This window comes from Dermacentor albipictus, chromosome 7 (assembly GCF_038994185.2).
Source record: "Dermacentor albipictus isolate Rhodes 1998 colony chromosome 7, USDA_Dalb.pri_finalv2, whole genome shotgun sequence".
NCBI lineage: Eukaryota > Metazoa > Arthropoda > Arachnida > Ixodida > Ixodidae > Dermacentor > Dermacentor albipictus.
Window position 1 is genome coordinate 35,898,140 of NC_091827.1, and position 16,589 is coordinate 35,914,728.

The window sequence follows — 16,589 nt, forward strand, 5'->3', positions numbered from 1 at the left end:
AAACCTATCTAAATAAATGTTTTTCAGACAGACAGACACATGGCAGTTTTACGTTCTCCAAATGCATCGTCCGCTATCAATCACTGATAGTCCGCTATCAGTTGCCACTGATCTGCAAGACGTTTATCGCACATATTCTAAAGCTCAGAGGTCTCAGTATTCGCTGAAACGTTAGGACGAATGCGCCGATGACGGCGAACTTATTCCCAGGTCGTCTGTAGCATGGTACGTGGTGCAGGGCATTGCTAGCGGGCTGTTTTCACGCTTTCAACGTCTTCCACCCCAACCTGAACACAACAGCCCGGAGAGCACGGTCGTGATATCCCAGCGGAACAAAATACGGAGACTAAAGCAATGCTGCGCACGCGACAACTTTCACGGTACAAGCCCTGCGGGGCAGCCAGCGCATGTGCATACACCACCATAACAAAACCGCCATTGTGCCCCCGACAACATGGCCGCTACAGCAAAAAATACCACGTGATTTCCTCCACACTTTCCGCATGGCGCGCGGAAGGGATAGGGCGTCATTTCAGTTTTTTTTTCCCTTATTGCATGCCGCTCGCCTTCGCTTATGATGGGGAGGAAAGCGGGGAGGAAGCGCTCTAGCTGTCTTCCGTCGCGCGCTAGAGAACGGTGGGGGGGGGGGGGGGGGGGGGTGGAGCGGGCGTTTCACTATGCGGTGACGCTGCGTATGGCGCTGCTGAGCGAAGCCCTGCGGGCCCTATCTTGGAAGCCGTCTGCGTTCGGTACAGAGTCTAGGCACGCCGAAGACTGATGCTTCCATGTGCACTTTGTTCTCGTTCGTTGGCGTTGAAGCGACAGGCAACACGAAGGGCAATTCGCTAGCTGCTGCTGCCGCTTTTCCTCGCGCCAGGATTTTGACAGCGAGTGCCCACGGTCACATACAGATCTTCGCCTGTGTGTGCAAGGCACCGCGCCTGTTAACCTAACGAATGTTTAAAAGCTTATACGACTGATTAAACTGCTACCCTCATTTCGAATAGCTAATAATTTTCTATGGCATACGATGCTTCGCCTTATCTGGCGAAGCTGCGAAATGTTTTATCCTTGGCTGCTGACACTTGCTACGCATTCACAGCATCGAGCGAGTTATCATTTCGTGCCACTGTTATAATCATACGAGACAAGTCACATAATCGACCGTTTCATTCTAGAAGTCGTTACAAGACAACCAGCTACCAGACGCGCTATATCCGTCGAAATCGTCTAAAAAGATGTCTTAAGAAAGAGTACGAGACCATGCCCAAATATTTTAATGACAATTCCATCTTCCGTATCGCCCGCTACATGCGGCTGAAGGATGCCGTCGAGTCAGGTGCCTATTCTAAGCACTTTCTTTCGCGATCCGTAAACTCCGCACAGGTTTGCTGAAGGATTGTGAAAGGGAGAGCGTAGCAAATCCTCTCGAAGTCATCTAGGTGCACATTGTAGAGCAGCATCGCCAGACGGCGCCGAAGTATCTCGCCTAGTTTTTCGCGAGCTGTGCGGAACTTCCTCCACTGTGTGCAAGAAACACATGTACGTCCGCATTAGTGAAGTTACACACTCTAATGATCATTAATATCTCTATCAGACATTCAAAACATAGTGAACAAGGCCCCCGTATGGGAGCCGAAACGTCTTGGTATCTGATTATTTTTGGTTGGCGACCAAAACTTTTGGTTAGCGACCCTTGACTATGAGAAATCCCGACCAGGCGAGTTTTCGTCGAACTCTTGATTTTATCATTTGAATGAATGAATGAATGAATGAATGAATGAATGAATGAATGAATGAATGAATGAATGAATGAATGAATGAATGAATGATCATGTTGACAGAAAAAAATGGAGAATCTCTGTTAAAGAGGCTGACAAAAAGGCACGAATGTCTGACTAATGTCAGTTCCCTTCCCTGACCCGTTGCCAGTGCACAAAACACTCAAGCACACAGGGCAAGCATGGTACACAAAGTGGATACATACACAAAAAAATGAAGTACATGAAATACGTAACAGAAATACTGAATGCGATTTGCGTGCAAATGAATGAACAGTACTGTTCATTCATTTGCATTCAGTTCATTCATACGTCATACCAGAAGCGACAGCAAATACATGTTCAGTTTTTTTTAAGTGCTCAGGGAGGGTGATTCATTTATTATAGTGAGTAAACTAGGGTGATGATTCAGAAAATCTTCAACTATGAATGCCTGCTTTTGCATGCCGTAATTGGTACGGATCTTGCCTTTGGTGTAGGTTTATTGCCTTGTGTTGTATTTATGTTCGTTCGGGAGGTATGCTTTAAAAAAGGCGCTTCCATTGAATCTTACGTCTTTAAATATTGCAATGGTTGTTTTTTTTGTTAATAAGGTTTTCTAATGTTAAAATACAATTCTTCTTGAAAATGGGAGTGGAGTGGCTTCTATACGGCGCATTCTCAATTACCCGAATCATGCGTTTCTGCAAGGTTAGTAAACTATGGATGTTGGCTTTCGTCGTGGTACCCCAGACAGATAAACAATATCGGAAGCGCGAATGCACTACGCTGTAGTAAAATTTTTTTATTTAACCTAGAAGGTAATATACGTTTTAATTTATTAATAACACCGGTTTTAATAACCCTGGTTTTAATGTTGCCGACATGACTGGACCAGTTTAAGTTTTCTTCAAACGTAACACCAAAGAACATCTGGGACGTAGAAAGTATAATGATTTCATCACGGAATTTTAATACTAAGCTATCATCAATACCCTTGTTACGAAGCCAAAAAAATAATGTATTTGTCTTTTTAGTGTGTCATTCCTATTTATTTGCTCCAAGCCAGCCTGAAAGATTACTGAGCCAAATATTTGCTTCTTGCTAGATAGTAAGCAAGTTTCCATCAGAAAAGAAGATATGGGTGTCATCAGCATACATGATTATGTCAGGTGTTAGAGGCACGTTTGTGATGTCATTAATGTATAATAAAAAAAGAAGTGGCCCTAGGATGGACCCCTGCGGAACAGCGTATTTGATTTCACCCGTTGCTGATTTGTAATGACAAATGTATGTGTACTGTAGCCGGTTGGTTAAATAATTTTTCATTAGGTTTCGTGCCAGCGATTTGACATGAACGCTGGCACGAACATCTTGCGACGCATTGTTGGACAAAAAGCCGAGCATTAAAATCCTTTTTTTTCTACACTGGCGTCCTCGTATGTCGATCGTAGACTTTGAAATGGCAGCCAACTATATTCGCGGACAACTTTCTGTGCAAATCAAGGAAAGGCTACAGGGGCGTGGCGGCTACACATGTGTTACGGCGCCAAGTAGTCTGGCAGTGTTAACAGGGCTTTTGGCAGCTCGGAACATACGCTGAGTCTCCGCAGCCTCACGTGCAACGGTATCGAGTTTGCTCAGACGCGGAAAAGCAGCAAAATAATTAATCTTTTACATTCAGTGATGTGTATTACCTTCTTTACCTGTTGCGAATAAGGTGTTCGTGTTTTCTCTTCCCCAGGCTAAGCTAACGTGGATGAGAACATGAAACTCTTCAGAAGCTCTCTCACTTGTGCGCGATTTCGCTGCGTATAGCTTTCGCTTCAACGCCAGATAATGTTGTCCGCTAGTATAGAATATTACTCATCACCATAGTACATTCCAATGCTTGGTTAACTAAGCGCTTGTGAGGGCGAAATTCCTTAGTTATACAGAGTGGCTTCATTGCAAAGACCTCGCTCGCTACCGTTCCCTATGGTGCAAGCTTAACCAGACTCACCAAAAGCTAAAAGTTAAATAGATATTTAAATAATTAGGTAGGTTAATTTTCGTCTGCACCCTTCCTTCGACGATACGCGCAACTGCAGCCGATGCTGCGGCAACGAGGTTCGCTGCAAGCTCAACTGCGAAATCCTGAAGTGGCGCAAAGTACAGTTGCAGAGCGCCAAATACCGCTAATAGCTGTCTCGTCACTATTCTTGGTTAGCCTTCAGTCTTTTAATAAGTACGCACTAGGAGTGTCAAATAAATGCGTGTCTGACGTATGAGACGCCGGTAACAATTAAGGTAGGTAGATGTATATGTTCATTGTGGCGACGGTTTATCGGACTCGTCAAGCGCCAGCCATAAACACAGCAGCAGCAACGATGGCTCTGCTATAGGCCGGCGAACTGGCGGCGCGACACGCGATGGCGATAGCAATGGCGATAGCAATGGCGATAGCGATGGCGATAGCGATGGCGATAGCGATGGCGATAGCGATGGCGATGGCGATAGCGCTTTCCAACGTGCCAATCTTCCGGCTCGGAAGATCGGCACGCTAGTGTGCCGTGATCTTTAAAGCGATCTGCGAAGTGGAAAAAGTGCGCCCAATGCTAGTAGCTTCGTATGCGCTGTGCCTTCGACGCTTGGTTCGCGTTGAAGCGAGACGCAGCTACGCAGGTCAAATCGCTCGCTGCTACTGCCGCGTTTCCTCACTCCAACGTTACCGCAGCGAGTTTCCGTGGTCAGGGAGTAAACATGTGTCCATGTTTACCTGTGCTCGCGTAGCACCGTGCTCGTCAATTTAGTTAGTAAGCGCGCCTTTACAAGTTTATACAACCGCTAAAAGTACTAGACTTCGTATAGCTGGCTACTAATTTGCTATCGTAGTCGAAGCTCCGATTTCCGGGCGGAACGGCGCCTTCCTTTATTATACTTTTTTTTTATATTTACTAAAGCCATGTTTCTCTCCAATGCTCCTATCGCCATACACTGTTATACCGCGTTTCTGAAGTCACTTTTACCAGTAATTTCGCGGACGCTGTCCACAATGTTAGCGTAATTTACAAGACAGTTTTCTGGTTCTCTTCGTCCAGTGTGAGTGACATTTTTACTACCTCCAGTGGGAGCAATATTGTTTAATATACAGCCACCCCACACTGTGCTCTAGCCTTGCCTCCACTTCACATTTCCAGCCCCGCGCCGAGTTAGCAAACGCAATCCCGAGGTCCCTTAGTAGTCAGTCGGGGTACAGCGGGGTGCATCCGTTACTTTTCGTCCCGATCACCGCTTTGCTCAAGGTGGACATTCCATTTCGCGGCAGAAGCTCATGTGTTCTGTAAGCTTCACAGCTATAGAAATACGTGCGGATAAGCGCTGCATTGTTTATGTAAGTCTAAGCACTAATGGAGGGCGCATGCGTGGTAGAGTGATTGTGCCGACACCAGGCCTCGCTCTAAGACGGACACTTGGAAAATTCCGCCACAGAAGCCAGTGGGACAAGTCAGAGAACCATGTGCTGCGGGTAAGCCTAAGTACTTATGTAACACTAAAGGCGGCAAGGGTCAAACAGCCCTCGACCTACAAGCCCTCGAGGCTTGTAGGTCAAACAGCTCCGCGGCAAAAGCATATGAAACACGAGCCCTCACACCACAGCCCACGTTACATATAAGCCTAACCACTAACGAAAGACGGGAGGTGCATATCGTGCACATCGCAAATGTCTTACTCAAGGCAGGCACATACAGTGTCACAGAAAATCCGGCGTCCAGGGTCGGACGTCGTTCCAAGGAGATTTTCGAACCACCCTTACCCAGGCCCTCCATGGTGCGCAAGGAAGTTACTGAAATAATTCAATCTCTTAAGCTAAAATACGTAGAAAAATCTTGAAATAGCGCTTACACACAACCTACAGACATGATAGTGTAGTATTGCGATTTCAATATACGAGACAACGGAAATGCTGTTACCCGAAAACACAAACAAACCCATTTTGCAGCGTTCCTACCATTCATAGACCGGTCGCGTCGTGGGCCATTTGCGCGGGAATATAATCGCAGTCTCATGTGGGAAGAAGAGGACGCTGATGGTGGCATTGGAGACGATGGAGAAGAGCTTAGTTTTATCGCTCCTCTACGCTTGTAAGCTCCGCCATTAAAAGCCATCTGTGGATAGACGTACGCTTCTTCCTTCCCGTAACATCACTGGTGGAGTTACTGAGTAATCACTTGCGCAAGACGGAGCCCCGCATCGGACGTAACCTGGCCGCCATGTCAGGCGAAGGACCGTCTTCAACCACGGCCTAGTCGTCGCCACCGACGCTCATCCTGGCCCAGCCTCGCGACCCTGGTATGTTTTCCGGGATTGACAACATTGACGTTAATGACTGGTTGCAGAATTGCAAACGGGTCAGCTCACACAACAGGTGGGATAACACGCTTATGCTGGCTAATATAATATTCTACCGAAAGAAAACAGCCCGAGTTTTGTTCGAGACGCACGAAGAAGATATTACAAGTTGGGACCAGTGCAAGTAGAAACTTAGAGATTTGTTCGGCAAGCCCGTCCGCCGTCAACATGCTGCTAAGAAGGACCTTGGACCAATACACAGACGTCCAATGAATCTTTGCAGAAGGGTTGAAATCTGGGCCAGTTGGTACATACTTGAACCAGTCGTTGTGGTGTGAACCTCTCCTCTTGTCCTTTGTGTTTTTGACTGGTTTTTTCGTTCAACCACTGAATCTTGCATGGTGTACATCCAGGTCGTCCTGGCTCTTTGCCGCAATGTGGATAATAATACGGCAGAGGCAGACAAGGTCAGCCGCGTTTTATAAGGCATCGCGGACAACGCGTTTAACCTGCTTGTTTACAAGAACACAACAACGGTCAATACGATCACCAATGAATGTCGCCGCTTTGAATACGCGAAGAGCAGCCGCATAGTTCAGCAGTTTACGCGTCTACCCAATACCGCAGCTTCATCGACGTACGAAGACATTCGTCCCACGCGTGAGCCCACCGCAGAACATCGTACGTATCGTCCGGCGAGAATTCGAACCAGCGTCTCCTGCCACGCCAGTGACGAAGTGTTTTGGAAATTCCCGGCCGCTCGAACCTTTCTCTCGTTTAGTCGGTCATTCGCCAAGAACTTGACAATGTGGTTCATCAGTCCATCTGCTCCGCCAACCATGCTGACTTTGCTGCGTCTGCTGCTTCTGCCCTTGTTCACAGGAGCCAATGCGGTTCATATCCGAGCTATCGCAACCCGGCCGAATGGCGCACACATGATGAAAGACCCATCTGCCCTTACTGTGGTCGTGTGGGCCAGATCTCTCACCACTGTCAAAATTCCTGTCGACACTGTGGACGAAACTTTCCCGCCTACTGCCGCTCCCAACTAAATGCTCGCCCGCCATCCCTCCCCACCGAGGTTGAAGGCGCACATGACAACGCCCGAGCCATCGCGACTAGCCGCTCGCCATCACCACAGAGTCGCCGCTCCCGTTCGCCTCAGCTGCGTCGCTCCCCGTCCCCAGCTTGTTGTCACCGCTCTCCAACGTGACGCTAACTGGGGCAGCTCCCGAAGGTGACGGTGCTCTAGAACCTCGGCCTGAAATTTCTCTACTGATCCTGCTTACTGATCGGAACCTTCTGGACGTGGACGTGGATGGTTTGCCCGTTACAGCACTCGTCGACACTGGAGCGGTAATTTCCATCGTGAGTGCGGAGCGTCGAAGCCTCTCGAAGAAAGCACTTACTCCTGCTCCGACTCGACTGCTTCAGGTAACCGACGGTGAACTCCGGCTGTGCTTGGAATGTGAGCTGCACGTGTGAGTGTCGCCGGCTGCCACACTTCCGTTTTGTTTAGTGTCATTTTTGACCACCCATTACGCCCTGATTGACTATTCAGCCGGTGTTGCACAACTTCATCTACACCTTACCGTTGACCTTCCTGGTTTATTCGCCTTCCGTCGCTAGCACCAACCTGCATCACTATTTTACTCTGCCCACCTGCACCTGATAGAGACGGAGTCCTTACTCCCGCGACTTCAGAGCTGGAATCTCACAATGGCTCCTTCCCGCACACCATCGTTTCTGTAGGGGACAATCAGACATGTCTTCCTGTCCTAAATGTCGAACAGTGCCCACAGGCGCTTCCTCGAGGCACGTCTCTTGCCACGTAGTCACCGTCGCACGAGTGCCACATTTCCGCTCTATCTGTTGTGCCGTCTTCGACCAGTGCTCATTCTGCGCCTTCTGCCTCTGCCCCGCCCGATGACTTTACAAAGATGATTGCACCGGACCTCTCAACCCAACAGGCCACCGAGCTCCGTGGCCTCCTGGAGTCCTACTCCGACATTTTCGACTTGAACGATCGCCCTTCGGCTCAAACTACGGCCGTGAAGCATCATATAAATGCCGGCGATGCAGCACCTGTTCGCCAACACCCATACCGGTGTCCAAAAGGATAACAACTGGCGATTATGCGTTGACTATCGTCATATAAACACGATCACGAAGAAAAATGTATATTCACTTTCCCGCGCAAACGGTGCTCTGGATTGTCTCCACGGTACCACGTATTTTTCATCGATAGACCTTCGCTCTGGATATCGGCAAATTGCCGTGAATGAAATGAACCGTGAAAAGTCCGCGTTCGTCACTACAGATGGCTTATACCAGTTCCGGGTAATGCCTTTTGGCCCTGTGCAATGGCTCGGCGACCTTTGAAGTGATGGTGGGCATGCTCTTGCGTGGCTTGAACTTGTCCATCTGTCTGTCCCAGTTGGATCAAGTCATCGTATTCTCTCCAACTTTTGCGACCTATCATGAAATACTTTCATCTGTGCTTTGTATTTTTGCAACGATGGCTTGCAGCTCAACTCGTGCAAGTGTGACTTCGGTCATCGTCAAATAGCCATACTCAGACATCTCGTCCACTCGTCCCGGCCCTGATAAATTCGTCCCGGCCCCGATAAAATTCATGCTGTGCAGAACTTCCTCGTACCAGCTTGTGTCAAAGACGTTTGAAACTGCATTGCTCTTTGTCTTCCTATGCAGGTTTCTGGAAAATTTCGCTCATGTTCCCCATCCCCCCAATGACCTCCTCAAGAAAGACGTTTCTTTCTGCTGGGGCTCTGAACAAGCGTCGGCTCTCTCGTAGCTCATCACCCTGCTCACCACACCCCCTGTTCTCGCCCATTTTTATGCCTCCGCTCCGACAGAAATCCGCTTTGACACCAGTGGCTACGCCGCAGGCACAATTTTAACTCAACGCAATGTGGGCACAACAACGTTATCGCCAACCCCAGCCGCCTCCTCTCTCCAGCCGAGCGCAATTGCTCGATTACAGAGTGCGAGTGTCTCGCCCCTCATTTGAACGTTGCGCAAGTCCCGACCCTACATGTATGGTTGACCATTTACAGTCACAACCGATCAACCACGCGCTTTGTTGGCTTTCTTCCCTGAAGGATGCCACCGGACGCCTCGGTCGCTGGGCCCTACTGCTGCAGGAATACACATACAGTGTGGTCTACAAGTCGGGTAGTCTGAATCAGCGCGCCGACTGGCTGTCTCGTCATCCCGTCGATGCACCAGACGGCTTAGTGGATGTCGCACCGATGTGCCTTCTTTCGCTCTCCGCTTTGAAAGACATTGGCGCTGAACAATGACGTGATGAATCATTAAGGCCCATTATCAAACGCCTGCTCTCTGATCCATCTGGCCTATCCCTTCACATGTTTATGCTACAAAATGGCATCCTGTATCGCCGCAACATGCACCCCGATGAGCCTGAGCTCCTAACCCTCATTCCGTCTCATGTTAGACATATTCTACTCCAGCAGCTGCACGACATTCCCACCGCTGGACACCTTGGCGCCCCTCGCACCTTTGACCGAATTCTGAGACAGTGTTTTTGGCCCCGTCTAAAGCGCTCCGTCCGACGCTATGTTGCAGCGTGTGAGTCGTGTCAACGCCGGAAAATGCCAGCTATGCATCCTACTGGTCTGCCACAGCTTTTCGATATACCGACCGACCCTTTCTTCTGCGTTGGCGTTGATCTTCTCGGACCATTCCCTAAGCCAAATGACGGAAATAAGTGGATTGCCGTCGCTACGGACTAAGCAACCCACTATGCCATTACTAGAGGCCTACCGACCAGTTGCGCGACAGACGTCGCTGACTTCTTGCTTCACGACGTTATCTTACACCCCGGTGCACCTCGTCAACTTCTGGCAGATCGCAGAAGATGCATTCTTGCTGAAGTTATACAACACTTACTTCGATCATGTGCTACTGAGCACAAGCTTACTATCGCTTACCGTTCTCAAACAAACGCCTGAACAGTGGCATGCTAGCAATGTATGCTACCTACGATCATCGCGAGTGGGACACTGCTCTACCATTTGTCACGTTCGCTTACAATTCCTCGCTCCACGACACAGCTGGCTACTTACCCTTCTACCTCCTCTTCGGCCAAGAGCCGACTTTGCCTTTCGAGGCTCACCTTTCGACCACACTCGACTTGCCGACAGAGGTCACTCGGGATGTGACAGCCACAGCGACCCAAGCACGCCACATGGCCTGCATTCGTCATTCTGCTTCACAGACACGCATAAATGCCGTTACGACTAGCGTCATCACGACGTGGAGTGCGAAGCAGGTGCACTTGCGCTACTTTGGTCTCCAACTCGGCGTGTTGTTCTTTCGGAGAAACTCCTCTCGCGATACTATGGCCCTTACCGCATCCTTCGCCAGTTGACCCCTGTCACATGTGAAGTGTCTCCACTGGATGCCACCGTGCCTTCATCTCTCTCTGACACCAGCCACGCCAGCCGTCTCAAACCATACCTTTCTCAGACCGATGAGCCGCACCATCATCATCATCCTGGTTACGTCCACTGCAGCGCAAAGACCTCTCCTATACTTCTCTAACTACCCCCGTCATGTACTAATTGTGGCCATGTTGTCCCTGCAAACTTCTTGATCGCATGCGCCCACCTAAGTTCTGCCACCCCCTGCTACGCTTTCCTTCCCTTGGAATCCAGTCCGTAACCCTTAATGACCATCGGTTATCTTCCCTCCTCATTACATGTCCTGCCCATGCCCATTTCGTTTTCTTGATTTCAACTAAGATGCCATTAACTCGCGTTTGTTCCCTCACCCAATCTGCTCTTTTCTTATCCCTCAACGTTACACCTATCATTCTTCTTTCCATAGCTCGTTGCGTCGTCCTCAATTTGAGTAGAACCCTTTTCGTAAGCCTCCAGGTTTCTGCCCCGTAGGTGAGCACTGGTAAGGCACAGCCATTATACACTTTTCTCTTGAGGGATAATGGCAACCTGCTGTTCATGATCTGAGAATGCCTGCCAAACGCACCCCAGCCCATTCTTATTCTTCTGATTATTTCCGTCTCATGATCCGGATCCGCAGTCACTACCTGCCCTAAGTAGATGTATTCCCTTACGAATTCCAGTGCCTCGCTGCCTATTGTAAATTGCTGTTCTCTTCCGAGACTGTTATACATTACTTTAGTTTTCTGGAGATTAATTTTTAGAACCAATCTTCTGCTTTGCCTCTCCAGGTCCGTGAGCATGCATTGCAACTGGTCCCCTGCGTTACTAAGCAAGGCAATATCACCAGCGAATCGCAAGTTACTAGAGTACTCTCCATTAACTTTTATCCCCAATTCTTCCCAATCCAGGTCTCTGAATACCTCCTTTAAACACGCTGTGAATATCATTGGAGAGATCGTATCTCCCTGCCTGGCGCCTTTCTTTATTGGGATTTTGTTGATTTCTTTATGGAGAACTACGGTGGCTGTGGAGCCGCTATATATATCTCAGTATTTTTACATATGGCTCGTCTACACCCTGATTCCGTAATGCCTCCATGACTGCTGAGGTTTGGACTGAATCAAACGCTTTCTCGTAATCAATGAAAGCTATATATAAGGGTTGGTTATATTCCGCACATTTCTCTATCACCTGATTGATAGTGTGAATATGGTCTATAGCAGCCTTTACGGAATCCTGCTTGGTCCTTTGGTTGACGGAAGTGTAAGGTGTTCCTGATTCTATTTGCAATTACCTTAGTAAATACTTTGTAGGCAACGGGCAGTAAGCTGATCGGTCTATAATTTTTCAAGTCTTTGGCGTCCCCTCTCTCATGAATTCGGATTATGTTAGCGTTCTTCCAAGATTCCGGTAACCCGCCGTGGTTGCTCAGTGGCTATGGTGTTGGGCTGCTGAGCACGAGGTCGCGGGATCGAATCCCGGAAAGGGCGGTCGCATTTCAAAGGGGGCGAAATGCGAAAACACCCGTGTACTTATATTTAGGTGTACGTTAAAGAACCGCAGGTGGTCGAAATTTCCGGAGTCCTCCACTACGGCGTGCCTCATCATCAGAAAGTGGTTTTGGCACGTGAAACCCCATAACTTAAGATTCCGGTACGCTCGAAGTCATGAGGCATTGCGTATACAGGTTGGCCAGTTTTTCTAGAACCAATAAGGTGCTTTTTCCGATGGGGGTGATGACACAGTCTGTAAAGTGGGAAGAAGAGGACGCTGATGGTGGCCTTCGAGGCGACGAAGAAGAGCTTAGTTTTATCGCTCCTCTACGCTTGTTGGCTCCGCCATTAAAAGCCATCCGTGGGTACACCGTACGCATCTTCCTTCACGTAACAATATCTTGGAAGCCATGGAGCGGCACGCGCCCAATTACTTGCAGCAAGTCCAGATGGTGCTCCCTACCACCGCATCGCGGCCCACTCAAGAGGCCGAGTCTCGACCAGAATGGCCGCCTTCGTGCGTAACGTTCGCCACCAGCGTTTCGCGGTAAGCATTACGGTTACATACGCTGTAGCTGCCAGGAAGCGTAAGGAGCACTCAGATACCTTTGAATGCTATATAATTTCACTCTTAAAGGGCGAAGCGTATGAGTCCTCCAAATTTTGCCTACCTTCTCTCTGATTGATCCGAGATATTCACCCAAGACGATCCTCGACTTTGTGACGTTGGAGGCGAATGACCCGTAAATCATCACGGGGGGATCATATATCCACTCAGGCCTCTGCTTTACGCCACAGACCTGAAACAGAACGTCGTTTATGAGAGAATCGGCCATGGCTGATGAGCGTGGGTTATAAAAGGTCATTAAAGTGCGTGTGTTTATGCAGTTATTTAAAGCGCGGTACAGCGGTGTAGTCGCATAGCTAGATATATCGTTTCGGGGGGGGGTTCTCACTTTGCAGCTCTACCTCCTCCTTATCACTAGGGTTGACGATTGGGCGAGTCGTTATTGCATTCTAAAACTGGTACAGCGCAACATACAGTGGAAGAAACAAGCCGAGCCGGCCAGTTTAAGGAACAGAGCGCCTCCTTATCGAGCTTGTCGTGGGATCAAATACATTAATAATAACTACATTGCCATTGCCAAAGATGCTGCAAACGAATTCTTGAACGCTACGCACTGTCAAGAGAAGTAAAATGTGTAATTTTTTTTCGTAAAATAATATACTAGTATGTCTCGAAAATTCTACCCGAAATAGCCTATATCAATGCTTCCATGTTTTCTGTCAGCCTAATTAGTAAATAAAATATCAAATGAACTTTAGAACTATATCAGTTTGAAAGGAGTGAAGTAGTGCATGGCGCTGATTTGAAAAAAGTAAAGGCCATGACATCCCTTGAAACAAAGATCAATACGCCCTTGAAACATTGAGCTCGGAAGGGGCTCCCTGCGTTTCGATATGCGACTCCCGGTGCATGGGCGTTGCCGCGATATCCAGCCCAATTTTGCAATGTTCGCGCTGAAATATCGTTGCGAGCGTGAAAAAAAACATTCTAGACATAATGCAGCATGACTTCCGGCCGCGGGGGTTGTTTTGGTGAGCTGCGCATCCCAGAATGAAAAAATTTAGGGGGGGGGGGGTTGTTATGGGCCCTTAGCCTCCCCCTAATTTTTTTCATTCTGGGGGGAGGCTAAGGGGGGAGGCTAAGACTTCTGGGGGGAGGCTAAGGCCCAATACCCCCCCCCCCCTATACTGGCTACGCCCCTGCAGCAGTAATACGCAATCCTTGAAAGGAGCATGAGTAAACCGAGAGCGGTGAGGACTTCATACTTGGCCCGATCGGGTGGTTATGTCTGATGTGAGCACATAATTTATTGTGCGGAAGTAAGTTGAAGCCAACCGCAGCGAATTGCTTATTGTACCACTTGAAAGCGGTATCAAGGTTGGTGTGCCCTTTAGAGCCATGGTTGCGAGAAAGCCACATGGCAACACGAAATTCTTTCTGCAGAAGCACTTGAACATGTTGCGAATTGATGATCCCTTTCCAGCAATTCTGAAGATGTTATTTCGCTTCTGCAGACAGTTGACTCTATCGGATCGATGGTTAGCGAGAAAGGCACATGGCAACACGAAATCTTTCTGCAGAAGCACTTGAACATGTTGCGAATTGATGATCCCTTGCCACTAAGAATTCTGAAGATGTTATTTCGCTTCTGTAGGCAGTTGACTCGATCGGATTTGGGTTCTCCGTTGATGTCGAAGATTTATTCTACTCCGTACCTCACCAGCCACTTTTTGAATCAGTGCGCAGCTGCATTGAAGCTAACAATGTCATACGTTTCTAAAACTCAGCAGGCATCTCGGTAGACAGTTTCCTGGCTCTTTTGGAATTTTATCTCAGTGCTACTTTGATCACCTTTGGCAACCAAACCCTTTTGCAGTGACAGGGAGTGTGTATTGGGTCGTGTGTGGCGCCAGTTTTATGCAATATCTTTTTATCGAGTATTGACCGCACCTTGCTTCGTGCAATTGGCAAACACAAAGTAGTACATGTATTTAGGTATGTTGACGATTTTCGTGCGTTGCTGAAGGAACGAAATGATTCTATGTATGACAATGCCATTGCAGACATTTTAAATCTTTTTGAGCATAATTCCTTAGGTCTAACCTTTACACATGAGCTCCCTGTCGATAAGATTCTGCAGTTCCTTGACTTCAAATTTACCTTTGGTAAATAGCGCGTTTGTTGCTGTTTCTGCCCCCGCAGACAAAAGAAACTGTTACCCTATGACTCAACTCCCTCCAAAATCACCAAAAGGGCGATTTCTAAACAGAATATCGAGCAATCTCTGAAAAAGTCATGTACACGTGCTATGCAGGCCAACTTCGACATACAAATTTCTAGGCTGAAAGAGGCTGGCTTCCTTTGATGTTGTTTTGCTGGCAGCTGTCGAATCGCTCTAAAAGAGGCTAAAAGCGCCTCAAAAAGTAAACACTGATTTTGCCAACAAAGCTACCAAGCCAGTCGTAATCCCGTATGTTCATAGAACTGCACACAATCTGAAGAAGATAGCAACCAAGCACAGTGACCTACTCATTTTTCTGTTCCCTGCAAGCTGAGCCACCTCTGCGCCCGCATTGGGAGACCTCACGCCAGAAAGAAGCAAGGTGGCTGTGGCGTGAAGCACCAGAACTCCCATGTAGAAGCCAAGATGGCGTTATTTATCAGATTCCCCTGACATGTGGCAAAACCTACATAAGCCAGACGGGCCGTTCTTTGAACGTGCGAATCCGTGAACACGGAAGGTCTATGAAAAACCGGTAGCAACATAATTTACCCATGCATTGCCTAGATCATAAATGCAGGCCTCTGCTCAACCAGGTTAAGATCCTCCGCAAGTGCAGTAACGAAAAATTACGGGAACGTCTAGAGACATACCATATAAAAAAGAAGGAGCAAGTATGCATCAGTGACACATTGATCATACTTTACAACAGAGAGGCACGTTTCCTTGAAGATATGATCAGCTGAGCCCCGCCATCGGGTTTTTTCTGATTTTGTGTTTTTTCTCCTCTTATGTGCTGCTCATACCCTAATGTACCTGCGCTGGCGTGAACTGATATTTAAGAGTTTCCCTCGCATAAATCTCAGTTGTTAGTTTGCGCCTGTCCCGTCTTCTTCCTTGTGATTGTCTACAAAGCGCATCCATTGTTTCCAAATACAATGAACCAACTTGCCCAACGAAGCATCCTGCTAATGTACACAAATCTTACACGCATGGATTTGCCGGTGTGGCCCGAGGAGGACGAAATGTTATGTTCCATGAAATGTTCCATGTGTAATATGTGGATATATGACGAGACATTAGGCACAGTCTAGTTGCACCGGCAGTCCACGAACGCCGATCGCGCGCACAGCACCACAAGAGCCGTCTTCTTCGTCCTCCTCTTGACTACAATGACCTCTGGGGAGAGAAGAGGAACCATCCTGGCGACTTACGACGTGGGTAAGGTGAGCGGCTCATGGTGCGGCTTAAGTCGGTTGACATGAACCGTGTCACGCCCGCGATGCCTAAGGCCGGGTGAGGGCGTCACAGGTTCTACAACGTAGGTGACAGCGGAGGTACGGTCTATGACGCGGTAGGGGCCCTCATAGCGTGCAAGGAGTTTAGTTGAAAGGCCAGGGCTATGAGGTGGGACCCACAACCAAACAAGGGAACCAGTCGGAAAAAGTGGTATAAGCGCGCCACTGTCATGCCGCAGCTTTTGACGACCTTGAGCAGCGGTCGTAAGGATTCGCGCGAGCTGCCCACAGTCCTCGGCGTATTTGGCGGCTTCAGACACAGGCGTGCATTCGGAAGCGTCGGGTCGGTATGGTAGCAGTGCGTCCATAGTACACGAGGGCTCTCGTCCATACAGCAGAAGAAAGGGCGAAAAGCCAGTGGTAGCTTGTGTGGCCGTATTATAGGCATACGTGACGAACGGCAAAACAGTGTCCCAGTTACTGTGGTCCGAGGCGACGTACATAGTCAACATGTCACCGAGTGTGCGGT

The 16,589-nt window shown here is 48.5% G+C and overlaps 1 protein-coding gene across 2 annotated transcripts in view; it reads right to left on the reverse strand.

The window, feature by feature from the left end:
* Nucleotides 1–1,254: 1,254 nt before the first annotated feature.
* LOC135905699 (uncharacterized) overlaps nt 1,255–16,589 on the reverse strand; it is a 67,513-nt gene continuing 52,178 nt past the window's right edge. For both annotated transcript variants that reach the window (XM_065436677.2, XM_065436676.2), the window contains 2 exons: nt 12,705–12,833; nt 1,255–1,523 (listed from right to left, as the gene is read on the reverse strand). In XM_065436677.2, the coding sequence (XP_065292749.1) occupies nt 1,344–1,523; nt 12,705–12,833 (309 nt within the window). In that variant the 3' untranslated portion in view covers nt 1,255–1,343. The remainder of the gene's footprint in view (nt 1,524–12,704; nt 12,834–16,589) is intronic.